Source organism: Pseudophryne corroboree, unplaced genomic scaffold (assembly GCF_028390025.1).
Source record: "Pseudophryne corroboree isolate aPseCor3 unplaced genomic scaffold, aPseCor3.hap2 scaffold_974, whole genome shotgun sequence".
NCBI lineage: Eukaryota > Metazoa > Chordata > Amphibia > Anura > Myobatrachidae > Pseudophryne > Pseudophryne corroboree.
In genome coordinates, this window is record NW_026970554.1 from 103,089 (window position 1) to 122,648 (window position 19,560).

The 19,560-nt window shown below is 46.8% G+C and overlaps 1 protein-coding gene across 1 annotated transcript in view; it reads right to left on the minus strand.

The window, feature by feature from the left end:
- The window catches only part of LOC135048516 (zinc finger protein OZF-like), a 76,675-nt gene extending 58,254 nt beyond the window's left edge, over nucleotides 1-18,421 (minus strand). The window contains exon 1 of the mRNA XM_063955557.1: nucleotides 18,084-18,421. Coding sequence (XP_063811627.1) covers nucleotides 18,084-18,306 — 223 coding nt within the window. The 5' untranslated portion in view covers nucleotides 18,307-18,421. The remainder of the gene's footprint in view (nucleotides 1-18,083) is intronic.
- Nucleotides 18,422-19,560: the final 1,139 nt, after the last annotated feature.

A 19,560-nucleotide genomic window follows, 5' to 3' on the forward strand; every position in this document is an offset into this window, starting at 1 on the left:
GAGCTATATGTGATGTATTTTTTGCCATGTAAGGTATTTTTATGTTTTATTGCGTCTCAGTATTATGGTATATATATATATATATATATATATATATATACCCCCCCAGCGCCCTGCACCCTCAGTGACCGGAGTATGAAGTGTGCTGAGAGCAATGGCGCACAGCTGCGGTGCTGTGCGCTACCTTATTGAAGACAGGAACGTCATCTGCCGCCGATTTTTCCGGACCTCTTCGCTCTTCTGGCTCTGTAAGGGGGCCGGCGGCGCGGCTCCGGGACCCATCCAGGCTGAACCTGTGATCGTCCCTCTGGAGCTAATGTCCAGTAGCCAAGAAGCCCAATCCACTCTGCACGCAGGTGAGTTCGCTTCTTCTCCCCTTAGTCCCTCGATGCAGTGAGCCTGTTGCCAGCAGGTCTCACTGAAAATAACAAACCTAATCTAAAACTTTCACCAAGAAGCTCAGGAGAGCCCCTAGTGTGCACCCTTCTTGTTCGGGCACAGAGATCTAACTGAGGCTTGGAGGGGGGTCATAGGGGGAGGAGCCAGTGCACACCAGGTGGTCCTAAAGCTTTCTTTAGATGTGCCCAGACTCCTGCGGAGCCGCTATTCCCCATGGTCCTTACCGAGTCCCCAGCATCCACTAGGACGTCAGAGAAAGGATATACTGGTAGGTAATTCAAATCCTATTTTTACATCCCTATCATCATTCTCTCTCAATAGTAATAAGGATGATGTGTGTACGGTAAGTATGATACAGAGAATTACATATCAGAATCTATACAGCTACCGCCATACTTCTGCTTCTCATACGTGTGCTACTGGCAGCAGTGAACATCTGAGTGAGAGTGCAGGGAAGACAGCAGAGTCTGATGAGAATGAGATTGGATCTGACTTTGCAGGAATGTACCACACCTGTCACCCCTGTTAGTATATAAAATAATAAATAAGAGGAGCGTAGTCCATCCAGACGTGCTTTCTGGAGCTCTCCTCACTAAGTGGCTTCTTATCTACCCTACCTGATAGCTCTCACTGCCCTAAAACCACTCGCTCCGCTCACTCTGGGCACCGTTCACTGCCGCAGCCTTGTGACGCCTATGAAGCCATGGGCTGTATTCTGGGGCTATGTGCGCCCAGACTTTCCTGCACGCTCCGGATACCTGACTTGGAGGCGCTTTTGGCTCAGATGGGAGTACTTGCTCTCCAGAAAACACAGGTGCGTAGCTCCCGCTATTGCTGGGGACAGAACGGGCTGCCCACAGTCACTGGAGTCCAGCGGTGATATTGGGGAGGGAGATGACTGCCAGTTTGCATCCTGGTGCGTGTCCATCACATGCTTTGCCTTCAATAAGGTTTAATATAAATAAGTGTCCTGACGGCTGGACCGGGGTCACTACAGTAAATTGAAGCATTTGCCTGGAAGTGAAACTACCTTCTATTTATATAGTACCACTATAATCTACTTCCCTGGAAGAAAAAAAGACAAGGCTGAGATTTGAACTTTTATGGAGCCTAAAAGTAGGCCCACATCCACAACAGCCTGCAGGAAGTGCAAGAAATGTCCCAGATGAAAATCCACAGCAGAATACTGTTGACCCTCACACCAAGAGACACATTTCTTCCATATGCGATGGTAATGTTTTGATGCGACCATCTGGCCAGCTTGGAGCATAGTTGAGATAACCTTGCCTGGAATCTCTTTCCTGGCAAAAATCCTCCCAATATACTTCCATTGCATCAAACGTAGCCGTGGTAAGTCTGGATAGACGAACGGCCCTTGTGTAAGACGATCATCCTGAATTGGCAGAGGCCAGGGGCCTACGAGTAATAAGGCTAGAATGTCTACATACCAGGCCCTGCGGGGCCAGTCTGGGGCAATCAGAATTGCTTGAACCCTGTCCCCTTAAGTCCTTTGAGAACTCTTGGAATTACAGGAACTGGAGGGTACAAGTACATCAACCGGTAAATCCACAGTGTCGCCAGAGCGTCCACTGCTGCAGCCTGTGGATCCCTCGTCCCAGAACAGTAACGCAGTAGCCTCTTGGTGAGCTGAGAAACCAACAAGTCAATTTGCGGGTAGCCCCTCCAATGAAATATCTGCTGAAAAACTTGCGGGTAGAGGCCCCATTCCCCCAGGTGCAGATAGTGTCTACTGAGGAAGTCTGCTCCCAAATTGTCTACTCCCAGAATTAATATGGCGGAAATGGCCTTGGGATTCCGCTCCATCCAGAGGAGTATCTGTGACACCTCCCTCATTGCAGTTCTGCTGTTTGGACCTCCTTGTCGGTTTATGTATGCCACAGTTGGTGCATTTTCTAACCATACCTGTATGGCCTGATACTGAAGGATATAAAAGAGGTCAGCAGAAGGGCATTGTAAATCGCCCTGAGTTTCAAAACTTTTATCGGAAGGGAAGCCTCTTGGTCAGACCACCTTCATTGGAACCGAGCCCCTAGGGTCACTGCACCCCAACCATGGAGGCTTGCATCCGTTGTCAACAGAATCCAATCCTGAATTCTGAAGTGTCAACCCTCCAGGAGGGAGATCAGCAACCACCATAAGAGGGAAATCCTGGCCTTTGGTGAAAGGCATGTCATCTGGCGTATGTGCAGATGTGACCCAGACCATTTGTCCAGCAGATCCAGCTGGATTAGTCATGCATGGAATCTTCCTTACCGAAATGCGTCGTAGGAGGCCATTATCTTTCCCAGTAAGCTTATGCAAAGATGTACAGAGATTTTGTTCAGATTCAAAATGGAACATACCATCGTCTGAATTATCTTTGCCTCGTTCATAGGAAGGAACACCTTCTGAGACACCGTGTCCAATATCATTACCAGGAACTGAAGCCTCTGCGTAGGTCCTAGGTGGAATTTCTGCAGATTGAGAATCCACCCATAATCCGTGAGTAGTCGTGTTTGAAGGCTGATCTTTTCCATCAAGGGCTCTGAATATAGCCTAACAAAGCAGAATTCCTTTATGTATTTATAACCCTTTATGAGGTCTAAGAACACTGTACGCTGAATGCGTAAGAAGTACCGTAAGGGTACGCTAGTTGCGTATCGATCGCTTAGTCGTGATCGAGACGCACAGGCGTCACGTTCACTCACGAGTAAGTAATCACAGGCAGGCACGCTATTGGCTACAGACAAACGTAATGATTCGCTATGGCGTAGCAGACGCTCGAGACCACGAGGAGGTCACCAGCGGCGCAGACGCTCACAACACTATACCTTTATATCTATATTTTTAACAATGAAATACACAGTATACCTTAGTGTTGAGACAGGGTGTAAGTGCAACCTGATGTAACCTGATTAAATACAAAGCTGCTTGAGAGTCACCGACGCTCAAGTGAACACTTAACACTATAAGAAATACACCGATACTTGTTTAGGGTCCAAAGCCTACTATATGTATTATAACTAATATACTTGCAAAAAGGAATCACAGTACAAATGATACACTACAATATAACAGAGACTTCCTAACCAAAATAGCTACACCAGAAATACAATACAATACCAATCTAATACAATACAATACAATACAATACTAGTCAAGGGGAGATATGGGAGAACAGAGAAGGGAGAGAGATAGAGACGGAGAGAGAGAAATTGCTCACAGCAAGACAATATGATTATGGAGAGAAACTTACGCACAAGGGTAACGATCGCAAGCGCTTTCTGGACAGCCAGCTTCCCGATTATCAGCAATGAGAAGTGAAAGCTGGATGCCACAGGCCCGTCTTTTATGCTACTCACACAATGCAATCTAATGGTCCCTACAATCTCATTGTCCATTGGACGCAGGAATTCGGCTTCGCATTATAACAAAGGTCATAGGTTGATTCATACAGGTGGGCTGTATGTGGTCTTGGTTATGCAAAACAATGGGTGATAACTAACACATTCCTGTCTTCTGGAGAGCTATTGTTTGGCGAATACAAAACAGAATCCTGTCTGGGTTCTGTTCTATATTCATGATGTCCACTTTCAGTTGAGACAATGACATCTCAGCCCTCATTCTCCTGTATACAAATCCAGCCCCATTTGTAAACACAGGTGTTGGCCCTCCTCATTGAGTCTCAAAGCTCAGTGTAATTAAAGGCTATTGTACTCCGTCTGCGGGAAAGATACTGATTTGGAGTACAATTGATCTTCAATTACTATTCCGGTGCTTACCTTATGCATGTAAAGATATGAGGCCCTCCCAACATGCAAACTATTGTTTGGGGGATCTCTGAGGTCAAAGAGCCATTTGAGACCCACTGATACCTGTACTGTTCAGGTGCATGACTAAGTAAGAACAAATAATAATAAATGGACATAACTTCTTATGTCCATAACTATTCGCACGAGCGATTAATCCGCTCCAAACCAACACCGGAATATTGCTATTTAAATACTCTTCCGATGGGTACCAAACACTACTGTATGACTCCTGTTAGACCCTTCGCACAATACAAAGAGGGATTCCTCCGTTCAGGGACATTCTATATTAACCAAACTTTCAGAATCTATCAAAGGGACCATGATCTATAAAATACATTATTAATGAAAATATGTAACGATTGAGTCGCACGCTATGATTACATAAACTCTACCGTAAATACGCATACCGTGCGCCTGCGGGTGCCCGCGGCTGTGAGTATGTGCACGTACGGGAGAGCGTACGCCTGCGCAGCGCGGACATGAATGAGGTGCAAATATGGCAGTGTGCATAGAGATATTTTTCTGACTTTGACAAGCCATTATGAGGAGATCGTCCAAGTATGGAATGATTTTCACTTCCTGCTTGCGGAGTTGTAGCAACATCTCTGCCATCACCCCTGATAACACCCTCAGTGCCGTTGATAGGCCGAAAGGCAAGGCCTGGACCTGGTAGTGACTGTCCTGCAGTGCAAACCTGAGGTAAGTCTGAAGAGGCGACCATATTGGGATGTGAAGATATGCATCCTTAATAGCCAGAGAAACCAGGAATTCCCCTTCTTCCATGTCACGCTTGGCTTGAGTTGGGGATCTGACGACTGATAATTGACTGAGGGAGCAGCTATCGGCAAAGGAAGGAAATGAGGTGGCTGAATGTAGTTCTTACTCATGGATTGAAGACTTAGGCCCGAAGATGTAGAGGGGTAGGCAATGAGGACAATGACCGAGAATGATACACTGAAGAAAGAGGAATTCAGTTTTAATGAGACCTCAATCATACACAACGACTAGGAGAGAAGTCTGAGAGAATTCTGAAAGATGGAAGGTTCATGACTTGATGCTGAAGAACACTGAATGAAGAAGTGACTTGCGATTTGTAAACGATGCTGAAGAACGCTGAATGAAGAGATGACTTGCGATTTGTAAACGATGCTGAAGAATACTGAATGAAGAGATGACTTGTGATTTTTAAACAATGCTGAAGAGAGGATCGCTGTGAGCACCATCAGCAAATGGAGACCCTCTACCTGATAGAGGGCCCAGTGGTTAAACCACAAGAGCAGGTGGACTGGGAGCAAAGGACTGCAATAACAGAACTGACCACCAGGCGGACACAACAGACCCAGGATACCAGAGGTTAACCTGGGAGCGCAGAGCACCTTACAGCAGCAAGTAACTTGAAGTACTGGCAACTTAGCTAAGCATCAACCCTTCTTTATAAGGGAAGCCTGTACCGGACTAACTGGACGCGAACTGGGATACCTATTGACTTGGATTGGTCTCCAACATGGTGGCTCCCTGCACAGAGGACACATGTGGTACCAGCACACAGCCACTACCTCTGGCCTCAGCCTCCCAGACTCCGCACTCCAGCAACAGGACACATGGAAACAGACACCTCCGGCTGCCATGCTCCGCTCCCCAGGACCCGGACCCCTTGCTGCTGTAGCTCCTATCCATCGCAGCGACACCAGCCAGCTAAGAGGAAGGCCGCAGGGACCAGAACCGGTGGTAAGACTCCGGATACTGACAGTACCCCCCCCCTTTTAGGGTGGTCTCCGAACACCCACGCTGCTTAGTGGGATTCTTGGCATGAAAGGCACAACTCAGTCTTGGAGAGCATGAACATCCTCTGCAGCCACCCAAGATCTTTCCTCCGGACCATATCCTCTCCAATCTATGAGATACTGGAGACGACCATACCTCTTGTGGAAGTCAAGACACTTATGAACCCCGAATTACTCATTTTGAGCAGCTTGAACCTTGAGAGGTTAAGGGAAAGCTGCACGAAAATGATTTAGTACAAGAGGCTTTAGCAGAGAAATGTGAAAGGCATTGGGAATTTTCAAATAATGAGGCAGTTTCACCTTGTAAGAAACAGGATTCAACACTCTTAATAGGATACGGACCGATGAATCTTGGAGCAAACTTTTTGGTAGGAACTTTGAGTCTGAGTTCTCTGGTGGTTATCCAAACACGATCTCCCACTTTGAGACTAGGAACAGCCCTATGTTTCCGATCAGCGTAGGTCTTTTATTTCTGGGAAGTCTTACGTAGCGCCTTATAAGTTTGTCTCCAAATCTTAGTGAACAGACAAAGAGCGGATTCAGCAGCAGAAACCTTAAGAGGTGGGAGAGATTAGAAGGAAGGAACTCGTGGATGAAAAATATAGTTATTGAAGAAAGGAGTGGAATTGGTAGAAGAATAATATAGGTTATTGTATACAAACTCAGCAAATGGGAGGTAATCCATCCAGTCTTCCTGAGCAGGGGACATGAACGTCTGTAAGAAAGTTTCCAGATCTTGGTCGACTCTTTCAGTCTGTCCGTCAGTCTGGGGATGGTAGGCTGAAGAGAAGTTCAACTTGATTCCTAGGACAGAGCCGAGAGCTTTCCAGAACTTGGCGAGGAATTGAGGACCCCGATCAGAAACTATTTCCTGTGGAAGGCCATGCAAATGAAAAATCTATGAGAAAAACAATTTGGATAGCTGAGGAGCAGAGGGAAGACCGGTGAGGGGTATGAAGTGAGCCATCTTCGAAAATCATTCCACAATGACCCAAATGGTGTTGTGCCTTCTGGAGACTGGCAAATCGGTTATGAAATCCATAGAGATGCGAGTCCAAGGCTTTTGAGGTGTTGGAAGTGGATGAAGAAGACCCGAGGAAGATGTTCGTGGACTTTTATGTTGAACACACTTGGTAAGGGCTGCTACAAATTCAAAGACATCCGTTTTAAGATGAGGCCAACAGTAGAATTGCTGAATGAACTTGAGAGTCTTAAGACCACCGGCATGACCCATGAAAGATGAAGAATGAGCCCACGTAAGCAATTTCCTGTAAAATTTTGGTGCTACAAAAGTTCTCCCTGGAGGAGGTAGAGGAACGGTACGAGTTGAAGCAAATGAAGCCAGATTCAGAATAAATTGTTTCTCAGAGGAGTTGAGTGAATCATCCGTTTGAAAAGAACAAGAAAGTGCATCTGCTCTTCAATTTAAGGTTCCTGGGTGGTTAAAGAGTTTGAAGGAGAACCGAGAGAAGAAGAGAGCTCACCTGGCTTGCCATGGGTTTAAACAACGAGTTTAAACAATGGGTTTAAACCATCATGGCAGAACTTGGAGGAGAAAACGGAATGGGAGAAGATTCTGAATGATCAGGACTGGGGCTCAATGTTAGTTGATTAGGGAAGAAGAAAAGGTCTCAAGTCAGTTTGAGAGGTTTACTGTTGAGGACGAGGTTTAGCTTTCTTATGAGATAATTTTCCAGTTCTGCCCATTCTTCAGCATAACATTACGGAGATTAGAGAACAAGGTCAGGAGGCCAGTAGCAACATAGCCTAAGTATTGAAATGTGGAAATAGGGAGGCATCAGTGAGCATAGACCCCCAGTGGCCATCGGTTACAGAAACATTGTGAGGTCAGTTGTTTATGGGTAAAAGCAAGAAGGTGCCATCCTTGAGCGGTAAAGTAATTGATAGGAGCCAGCAACTGGAGTCTGCTACTGTCCTGGACACGCTGTAGCTATACTGATGCCCCAAGAGCTCTAATTGGATCTTACGGGGATTGAGGGGAGCAGGAGGGAAAAAAACCCCAGCAGCAGTCAAACAGTATGGAGGATGTAGTCAGCACAGTCTGCCACCAGAGGGAGTCAACAGAGCAGGAGTGGAGGCCAGGCAATAATAATAATAAAAGCAGTTCAGGCGACCACTTACTGCCCAGGTAGGGCCGCAGCGGCAGAAGTCCCTGCCAGAAATCACTGAGGCTGTAGTGAAGGGCACTGATCATGGGCTGGTAGTGTCTGTAGCTCCCAGAGAAGCAGCTGGTTTCAGGAGGGCATGTGGCTATATTGCCAGTTTTCAAGATGGCACTTCAGGCAGGGAAGCCCAGATCAGAAGAAACTGTCCGGCTATGGCGGGTGAACCAGGTCAGTAATAAGGCAGGAGAGGGTACTAGGATGCAGTGGCACAGGGTAGCGTATCTTGCTGCGTAGGAACCCCACGTGTATGTCCTCTATAATTCACAGCTCTGCCAGATTCCACCGTAGCACCATGTGTTAGGAGGAGAGGGGGAGATGCCGGGACACTGCTGGAGTGATGACAGGCAAGTGCTCCATGTATTCCCCGGTGCCACGACTCAGGGCTTCAACGGCTGGACAGTAGGAGAAGGCAGGCTGCGGGCGAGTGAGCTGACTAACCTGACGCGTCCCTGCTGAGGCCACCAATCCCCATAGTATGCACCGTATCAGATGCCGGGAGAGCAGCTCCGCTCTGTGTCTCCAGCCGCGGTCACCGCTGATCCCCAGTCAGCCTCTCCACACGACTCCAACAGCACGGCTAGGCACAAGAGTGGACAGGGCGCACAGCCCTCGGTGAGTAGCAGTGCTACCTCGCTGAGGTCCAGTCCGTGGTGGGATCACTGCACAACTTCAGTCCGCGGCTTCGGATCCGGGAGTACGCCGCAACCTGCAAAAGCCAAATGAATGGCTCGGCAACGTACAAAACACACAGAGGGGCAAGAAAGGGCCCGAAAGAGCCCGTAGGACAGCTGTAAAAGGCAGAAAGGACCTATATAAGCAGGTGCTCCTTTATCCTGTTTCCTGCTGCCTTTCCAGTCAGCCCCCCCCCCACCCCCGTGACATCATTTATTGATGTTGAAAAGAAAAGTAATGTAGATTTTCGCACCAATCTAAGACCCGCTAATCTACTTTGGGAGCCACCTCCATTTTTTTAAAAAAAAAACAGTCCCCAGCTGGACGAGGATAATTAGAATTTCATTTCTTGGAATTCTAACTTCCTACTGGGCGTAAACAAAAAATTTCCATCTGCTGTTTTGGGACGTTTAAATACAGTTGCCTTCGTTTTTAACACAGGCTCTGCTGCCTCTTCTAAGGATAGAATGGCTTACATAGCACTAATTAGCTCAGATATGTCCACTGAACTGAGAACTTCCGAAATGCAATGAGTCCTCATCCTCCAACGAATCCTCATCTAAATCATGTGTAGACTGTGAAGATGTTGTATCATGTCTATGTGATTTACTTACCACCAGCCTTTCAGCCTGCTTTTTTGAGAGGCTGACAATTCCCTAGGTGTATAAACTGTTATGAGCCACGGCTGTGGCTCATTCTTGTTTTGCATTTTGGTTCTGTATTTTATGTTATACTTCTGTTTATGTTCCCCGTGGGTGTCATGGGGTGCTCGGAGCTCACCCTTAAGGAGGGGATACTGTTATGAACCACAGGTAGTGGTTCATTCCTATTTATGTTTATAAAGTTGTCTTGCATGCCAGGATTTCCCGCTGCTCTGTTTTAGAATACTCTTGTCTGCTGCCGCTGGTGAGTCTATGTAATTGCAGCCTTTTCCCATGTGTTCAGCCTCACCTGGCTGCTAATTGCATCTGGTCAGGTTGGAATCATGCAACAAGGCAGCTGCATGTGATTATTAATTAGGTCTCCCTGTTATATGCTGGCTGAGGGCAGTTCGCAGATGCTGGTGATATTTCTAGCTTTCCAGTCTGCTTGAGTGCTTAGCTTGTTCCTGCCAGTTCCAGAGCTTCCTGTTTGCCTGTGTCAGTTACAGAGAGTTTCCAGTCCTGCTCAATCCGGTTGTTCCTGTCCTCAGTGATCCAGTACTCGGAAGTTTGTCATCTATTCCTGGAGTCTGACCGAGCACCTTTAACATCCTGTGGTGTTCGTGAGTCGCGGCGTAGCCGTGTGTTGCGGCTTGACCGCTTACTGTTTATTATTTTGTATCTTTGTGTTCTGGAGCTTTTGCGGAGGATTCCGCTCCCCCTGGTCCACTCTGGTATCCAGCGGTGCTGGATAGGAGTGACGGATCAGTGGATCTTTGGTTGTCCTTTTCCCTGGCGGCTAGTCCGCACATACTTCTTTGGTTAAGTTAGTTAGCTTGTAACCCCTGGCCTGGTTGCTTAGTCAGAGGGCCCCTTGTTATCACCCTGTCTCGGATTTCCCTTTGTCTCCCATTAAGACCTGAGGGGGCATCGGGGTTGGGCAGACATAATCCGCCCTTCGAACGCGGCTGCCATGGGCTCAAGCAACCATAGTCTCGCAGGGGATATCTGATAACACGGGCGAGACAACGGAGTTAGGGCGCCAGGGGTTACTAGGCTTTCCTGCTCCCGTAACCAGCATTCCCTTCCAGTACTCTGGCCTTTGTCATAAGATCTCCTCTGGTCAGAAGTACTGGAATCGTAACATAAACCTTAGAATGAATGTTGCATGTAAGGGTTAATAGGGAAACCTATTACGGGTATAGGAGCTGGTATAAACTGCTCAGCTACATTGGATAATGTCTGTGCAAAGTAGCCCATGAAGGTTCACCAGAACCTGTGCCTGCCTCACTGTACACGTGGGTAAGCATTGTCGCGACCCCACGGGGAGTTGTTGGAGCGACTCTAAGGTGCGTATAAGATGCTTTTTCGAAAGATCACTCCAAAAAAATAGTAATACTATAAAAATAAAAATAGGATTTTAATACCTACCGGTAAATCCTTTTCTCCTAGTCCGTAGAGGATGATGAGGTCACTTCAGAACCATGGGGTATAGACTGATTCGCAGGAGACATGGGCACTTTAAGACTTTTCCAGAGTGTGGACTGGCTCCTCCCTCTATGCCCCTCCTCCAGACCTCAGTATAGGAACTGTGCCCAGGGAGACTGACATTTCGAGGAAAGGATTTATTGTAAAGTTAATGGTGAGAGTCATACCAGCGCACACTTCAACAATGCCGTACAACAGGGCATTCAACGTTACACGTGTCAACGGCATGCAACATGCTGAAAAGAAATGTAACACAACTCTTGTGTAACAACAACTAACAACTGCAGGTAAAGTACGCACTGGGCCGGGCGCCCAGCATCCTCTACGGACTAGGAGAAAAGGATTTACTGGTAGGTATTAAAATCCTATTTTCTCATACATCCTAGAGGATGCTGGGGTCACTTCAGAACCATGGGGTTATAACAAAGCTCCAGAACGGGCAGGAAAGTGCGGATGACCCTGCAACACTGATTGACCAAACTTGAGGTCATCATCGGCCAAGGTATCAAACCTGTAAAACTTGGCAAATGTGTTTGCCCCCGACCAAGTAGCCGCTCGACAAAGTTGCAACGCCGAGACACCCCGGGCAGCTGCCCAGGAAGAGCCCACCTTTCTAGTAGAATGGGCAGTCACCGAATTCGGTAACGGCAATCCTGCCGTGGAATGAGCGTGCTGAATCGTACCTCTGATCCAGCGCGCAATGGTCTGCTTAGAAGCAGGATACCCAATCTTGTTGGGAGCATACAGGACAAACAGAGCCTCTGTTTTCCAAATTTGAGCTGTCCTTGCTACATAAATTTTCAAAGCCCTGACCACATCTAGGGACTTTGATGCAGAGAAGGTGTCACACAATAGGCTGGTTTATATGGAAAGAGGAAACCACCTTCGGAAGAAATTGCTGCCAAGTTCTTAACTGCGCCCTATCTTCATGGAAGATCAAGTAAGGGCTCTTGTGAGACAAGGCCGCTAACTCAGACACCCGCCTTGTGGAGGCTAAGGCCAACAGTATGACCACTTTCCAAGTAAGAAATTTTAACTCTATCTCCTGTAGAGGTTCAAACCAATGTGATTGAAGGAACTGCAACACCATGTTAAGATCCCACGGTGCCACTGGAGGCACAAATGGAAGTTGATTGTGCAAAACCCCTTTCACGAACGTCTGAACTTCTTGAAGGGAGGCCAATTGTTTCTGAAAGAAAATTGATAAGGCCGAAATCTGGACCTTAATGGAGCCCAATTTCAGACCCGCATCCACACCCGCCTGTAGAAATAGGAGAAAAACGTCCCAAGTGAAACTCTTCCACTGGAGCCTTCTTGGATTCACACCAAGATACATATTTTCTCCAAATACGGTGGTAATGTTTAGACGTTACTCCTTTCCTGGCCTGAATGAAAGTTGGAATGACTTCTTCTGGAATACCCTTTCGGGCTAAGATCTGGCGTTCAACAGCCATGCCGTCAAACGTAGCCTCGATAAGCCTTGATACACGCATGGCCCCTGCTGCAGCAGGTCCTCGCGAAGAGGAAGAGGTTGAGGATCTTCTATGAGTAACTCTTGAAGATATGGATACCAAGCCCTCCTTGGCCAGTCTGGGACAATGAGGATCGCCCGAACCCTTGTTCTTCTTACAATCTTGAGAACTTTTGGAATCAGTGGAAGTGGAGGGAAGACATACACCGACTGAAACATCCACTGTGTCACCAGTGCATCCACTGCTATTGCTTGAGGGTCACTCGACCTGGAATAATATCTCTGAAGCTTCTTGTTGATGCGAGATGCCATCATGTCTACTTGAGGGACTCACCAAAGATCTGCCACCTCTGCGAAGACGTGTGGGTGGAGGCCCCATTCTCCTGGATGGAGATCGTGTCTGCTGAGGAAGTCTGCTTCCCAGTTGTCCACTCCGGAATGAAAATTGCAGAGAGCGCTTGCATGTTTTTCCGCCCAGAGGAGGATTCTTGTCGCCTCTGCCATCGCCGCTCTGCTTTTCATTCTGTCCTGACTGTTTATGTACGCCACTGCTGTTACATTGTCGGAATGGATCTGTACGGGTAAATCTTGAAGAAAATGCTCTGCTTGTAGAAGGACGTTGTAAATGGCTCTCAACTCCAGAACGTTTATGTGAAGACAAGTTTCCTGACTTGACCATCTTCCTTGGAAGCTTACTCCGTGTGACTGCCCCCCAGCCTCGGAGACTTGCATCCATGGTTAACAGGACCCAGTCCTGAATCCCGAACCTGTGACCCTGCAGTAGGTGAGCACTGTGTAGCCACCACAGGAGCGAAATTCTGGCTTTTGATGACAGGATTATCCTCTGGTGCATGTGTAGATGGGATCCAGACCACTTGTCCAACAGATCCCACTGGAATACCCTGGTATGGAATAGTCCAAACTGCAAGGCCTCGAAGGCCGCTACCATCTTTCCCAACAACCAAATGCATTGATGAATTGACACTCTTGTCGGTTTCAAAATTTGTTTGACCATTTTCTGGATTTCCAGAGCCTTTTCCACTGGAAGAAATACCCTCTGTACTTCTGTGTCCAGTATCATTCCCAGAAAGGATAACTTTGTTGTAGGTTCCAATTGTGATTTTGGAATGTTCATGATCCAACTGTGTTGTTGAAGCACTGTCGGGGAGAGTGCAATGTTCTGCACCAACCGTTCCCTGGACCTCGCTTTTATTAGGAGATCATCCAGGTAAGGAATTAGAATGACTCCTTTCTGACGAAGGAGGACCATCATCTCCGCCATCACCTTGGTGAAGACCCTCGGTGCCGTGGAGAGTCCAAACGGCAACGTCTGAAATTGGTAATGACAATCCTGTACAGCGAATCTCAGATAAGCTTGATGCGGAGGATAAATGGGAACATGTAAGTAGGCATCTTTTATGTCCACGGATACCATGAAATCCCCTTCCTCCAGACAGGAGATCACTGCTCTCAGATTCTTGAATTTGAACCTTTTCAGGTATAGATTCAGAGATTTTAGGTCCAGGATCGGTCTGACCGAGCCGTCTGGCTTCGGAACTACAAAGAGGCTTGAATAAAAACCTTCTCCCTGTTGTGAGAGGGGAACCAGGACAATGACGTGATCCTGGCACAATTTTTGTATTGCTGCAGTTACCACCTTCCTGTCAGGGAGAGAAACTGGTAAGGCCGATTTGAAAAAGCGGCGCAGGGGAACGCCTTGAAACTCCAGTTTGTACCCGTGGGACACAATTTGTAAGACCCACGGGTCTAGGCCAGAATGAACCCAGAACTGACTGAAAAGCTGCAGACGTGCCCCCACCCGAGCCCCAGCGTCATGTTGTAGACTTGGCAGAAGCAGGTGATTTCTGCTCCTGTGATCCTGGGGACGCTGAGGACCTTTTTCCTCGTCCCCTTCCTCTACCTGCCAAGAAAGGGGCACCTTTAGCCTTTTTGTATCTATTGGGCCAAAAGCACTGCATCTGAAAGTGATGAGGTTTCTTTGCCGGCGTAGGAGCATAAGGCAAAAAAGTTGATTTACCTGCGGTAGCCGCAGAAACTAAAGCATCTAGCCCATCACCAAACAAGGCCTCTCCATTATACGGGAGAGACTCCATATTTCTTTTGGAATCTGCGTCAGCATTCCACTGGCGAATCCACAACGCCCTCCGTGCCGAGACTGCCATGGTAGATGCTCTTGATTCCAAGTGCCCAATATCTCTCATAGCTTCACGCATGTATGCTGCGTCTTTTATATGACCCAACGTAAGGAGAACCTCATCTCTATCTATTGTGTCAATTTCAGAAGAGTTATCTGACCACTTTTCAATATCACTACTCACCCACACACAGGCAATGTTAGGCCATGAGTAGTCTCCCATTGGCCACATAAAAACTTTAATGAAGTCTCCAACTTGCGTTCTGCCGGCTCCTTGAGAGCAGCCATCCCAGGTGCAGGGAGAATCACCTTTTTTGTTAACTGTGACAGGGCCCTGTCTAAAACAGGGGGTGACTCCCACTTTGTCCTGTCCTCTACCGGGAAAGGATAAGTAGCCTGAATTCTTTTGGGGATCTGAAATTTCTTTTCAGGGTTTGCCCAGACACCCTCAAAGAGAGTGTTCAGTTCATGAGAAGGAGGAAACATTACATTAGTTTTCTTTTCTTTATAGAGGTAAACCTTCTGCTGAGGTAATGAAGGGGTCTCCATAACCTCTAACACCTTCTTTATAGCCACAATCATGTACTGAATGTTTTTAGCTAATTTTGGATCTATTGCCCTGGAATCACCAGTGTCGACACAGGAATCAGCGTCCGTGTCGGTCTGTATAACCTGAGCAAATGACCTCTTATGGGACCCAGAGGGATCCCCTGTGGATGAAAACACAGAGTTTTGACAAATCACATCTTCCACAGACTTTCTCCAAGTTTCTGCATGAGACTCAGACTTATCCAATCTCTTACGGATATGACTCACACTATCACGTAATTCTTTCACCCATTCAGGCTCATGGTGTGCCGGTAGCGCCATCACATTACAACTCTGTGTCCCCATAATGGCTCCCTCAGGGGAAGAGCTCCCTGTCTCAGACATGCCACACACGTGTACACCACACCACAGACACTCCGGGGCTTATAGGGGACAGACCCACAGTAAAATCTGTCAGAGGGATACAGAAGGAATTGCCAGCTCACAACTCAGCGACAGTAATAAATTGTCTGTGAAACACAAAATGCCAACAGAGCTGCAGCGCTTTTATAATTACACAATGTACATAGCACCAAATTTCACTGCACCCCCCCCGTTTTGCACCCTGATACTTGCTACAGCAGTGGAGGAGTACCAGCGGTCTTCTCTGCAGCCTGGAGGGAGAGAAAATGGCGCTGAGCAGTGTGCTGTCTGTCTGAGGAAGAAGCCCGCCCCCCGTAATGGCGCGCTTTCACTCAGACTTAGAGAGACTCATGTTTATACTGGCGTGGGGTAGGACTGTGCCGCAGCAACTTATGCCCCTAATCTGCCAGTCCTATAAGGGTTCATGCTGCCCAGGGCGCCCCCCCCCCCCCCGCACTGCCTGTGTGTGTGGGAGCATGGCGCGCAGCATTCCCGCCCGCTGCTCGGTACCTTTCTAGTCGTCCCGATGTTGAAGAGTCTTTTCCTCTTACTCACCTGTCTTCTGACTTCTGGCGCTGTAAGGGGGGTGACGGCAGGCTGTGGGAGTGAGCACATAGCCGCAGCTAGCGTTCAGTACCCCTCAGGAGCTAATGGTGTCCTGTCAGCTTAGAAGCAGAGCCATGAAACTCACAGAAGTTGGTTCCTACTTCCTCTCCTAGGTCCTACGAAGCAGGGAGGCTGTTGCCAGCAGTGCTCCCTGAAAATGAAAAACCTAACATAAGTCTTTTCAGAGAAACTCAGTAGAGCTCCTCAGAGTGCATCCAGTCTGCCTGGGCACAGATTCTAAACTGAGGTCTGGAGGAGTGGCATAGAGGGAGGAGCCAGTTCACAACCTTGAAAAGTCTTAAAGTGCCCATGTCTTCTGCGGAACAGTCTATACCCCATGGTTCTGAAGTGACCCCAGCATCCTCTAGGACGTATGAAAAACTTATGGCTGCTAAAAACAGCAGCCCTCTGACAATGGTCTGGCTCCTGCCGCAACAAACAAAAAACTGACGTGCACATGCGTGTAGATGGTGACACTAAAACTACTGGATGATCATTGTGAAGGTCTGAGGTATTGGTACAATGCAAATTTGTTGAGATATTGTTTCTTTTTCAGATGGAACCATGGGTCGTGCACATGATGCGACTGGCAAAAGGGAGCCATTGGTTGTGGCCTAGACTGGCATTTGTTTGTTGGTGATCCCTTGTAGACAGTGAGTAGTATCCATCTACATTGGAAGAAGCATGGACACCAAGAATCTCAGCGGCGGAACAGTGGGCGAAAGTAGATCACGACAAATCGGGACCACAGGCATTTAGGTCGCCTAGCAACCACCAATCGTTCCAAACGCATCAGGAACTGCACCAACAGTACAATGCCGGACCCAGCCAAGCAGTCCCAGATCTGGTGAATTGGAGGGCCACGTGAGATGTGGCACGTCAGACTGGTGCTCTGAAAACCAATAGAAGCCTTTCGGCAACTATTCCGCCGCTGAGAGTACACCTAAAGTCTAAAACTAATGTGATAGCTGTTTTTATGGTAATTATTTTGAGCAATAGAGTAGGACCTGCAGTATAGTGGGGTCCCTTGTCGGGAGCTGCAGGCTTAAATGCACTGAGCAATACATGAACTATAAATCCACTTTTTATTATGGTTAGCTAAAATAGTGAGTGCAAGACACATTTATGTATGTAGTAAGGCTACTGGGAGACCTTAGATTGAGCAATATTGGATGTGGCCATTACATTCCCTAAAGTCATAACCTCAGAACTGCACAGAGCAGGTAATTAGAAATGTGTTCCTCATGAACAAGTCCACAATTACCGTCTGAAGGTTACACAATTATTTCAGGTCTACACAACTGATATTTGAGGATAAAGCCTTTAACAGAAAACACCCCTGAAGAAGTCACTATTGGAGAAACGCGCTGATCACGCACAATTTGTATTTAGAGTGAATTGGAGTGGATAAGAACAAGCCTGCCCATGCAAGGGTGACAACAAGTGCAAAATGCTTGTCTTATGATTATACAGATATGTACCTGTAATAAGCTTTTACTCTGTTTTACTTGAAGTTCTAGATTCAAATGTAATTTTATTTCTGAATCTTATGCAAATTGTATTTGGTGACCTCAGGTCTACTGTATAGCAGGAAATATTTCATACCTGCATCATCTAACAAAATGCATATAAATTAGGCACTCCACAAAAAACAATTCTAATTATATTATATACATACATACATATATACACATTTATATATAATCACTAATAATACATTTCTGCTTGTTACTTTTAATAACATTATAGTGCTGTGTGTAATAACTCTCTAAATGTGATATTTGTCATGGATAGCCTTGTGTTATAAACACCCAACTGAGAACAGGGCTGATGGCGGAGGAGGGTGTAGGATAAGAGATTGCTGTAGTGACTGAGCAATGAGAATATGTGACTTCTGTAATAAGTGTTTATTACTCACCTGTGCTGATATCTGTAGGGATCTCCTCCTCCTTACACTGCTGATCACCCCTCACATACGTCTCTTCTTCTGCCTTTATATCAGTCACATACGTCTCTTCTTCTCCCTCTATATCTTCTGCCTTTACATCAGTCACATACGTCTCTTCTTCTCCCTCTATATCTTCTGCCTTTATATCAGTCACATACGTCTCTTCTTCTCCCTCTATATCTTCTACCTTCATATCAGTCACATACGTCTCTTCTCCCTTTATATCTTCTGCCTTTATATCAGTCACATACGTCTCTTCTTCTCCCTCTATATCTTCTGCCTTTATATCAGTCACATACGTCTCTTCTTCTCCCTCTGTATCTTCTGCCTTTATATCAGTCACATACGTCTCTTCTTCTCCCTCTATATCTTCTGCCTTTATATCAGTCACATACGTCTCTTCTTCTCCCTCTATATCTTCTGCCTTTATATCAGTCACATACGTCTCTTCTTCTCCCTCTATATCTTCTACCTTTATATCAGTCACATACGTCTCTTCTTCTCCCTCTGTATCTTCTGTTTTTATATCAGTCACATACGTCTCTTCTACTCCCTCTATATCTTCTGCCTTTATATCAGTCACATATGTCTCTTCTTCTCCCTCTATATCTTCTGCCTTTATATCAGTCACATACATCTCTTCTTCTCCCTCTATATCTTGTATTTTAGTATTAGTAAGACGTTCTACCTAAAAAACAAACACACTATTATAATATTTGTGTACAGTCAGATTAAACTGAGGTGAAACAGTATAATATCAGTGTATAATACACACACAGCTTCTCTACAGATCATATAGTGACAGTCACTTTGGTATATTGGTGAGACCCTAAATCCCACCTACCTGATCCTCCTGTGGGATTCTGTGATTCTCCTCTGTACAGTCCTGGGAATACAGAGGACGGGAACATCTCTCTGGGGTATCTCTGTTACTGGGTCCATCTGTAGGAGACACACAGTGACTGAGTACAGTGTATATATGTGATTATCAGATGATGTGTGTATATAGGGGACCCCCATACCTGCTCTCCCCTGTACAATACATGACAGTCTCCTCTTACCCAGTGATGTGAGGGGCCGGTGATTCTCCATCATCCCGTCCTTGTACAGACCCCTGTGTTCCTCTATATACTCCCCCTCCTGCATGGAGACATAGACCGTGACATCCTGACACCTTATAGACACCTGACACACACAGTGATACAGTCATCACCCAGACACGTCCCCTGGTGTTACTGTATAATGTCCCATTCCCAGCAGTCACCTCTCCAGTCATCACCCAGACACATCCCCCGGTGTTACTGTATAATGCCCCATTCCCAGCAGTCACCTCTCCAGTCACCACCCAGACACATCCCCCGGTGTTACTGTATAATGCCCCATTCCAAGCAGTCACCTCTCCAGTCATCACCCAGACACGTCCCCTAGTGTTACTGTATAATGTCCC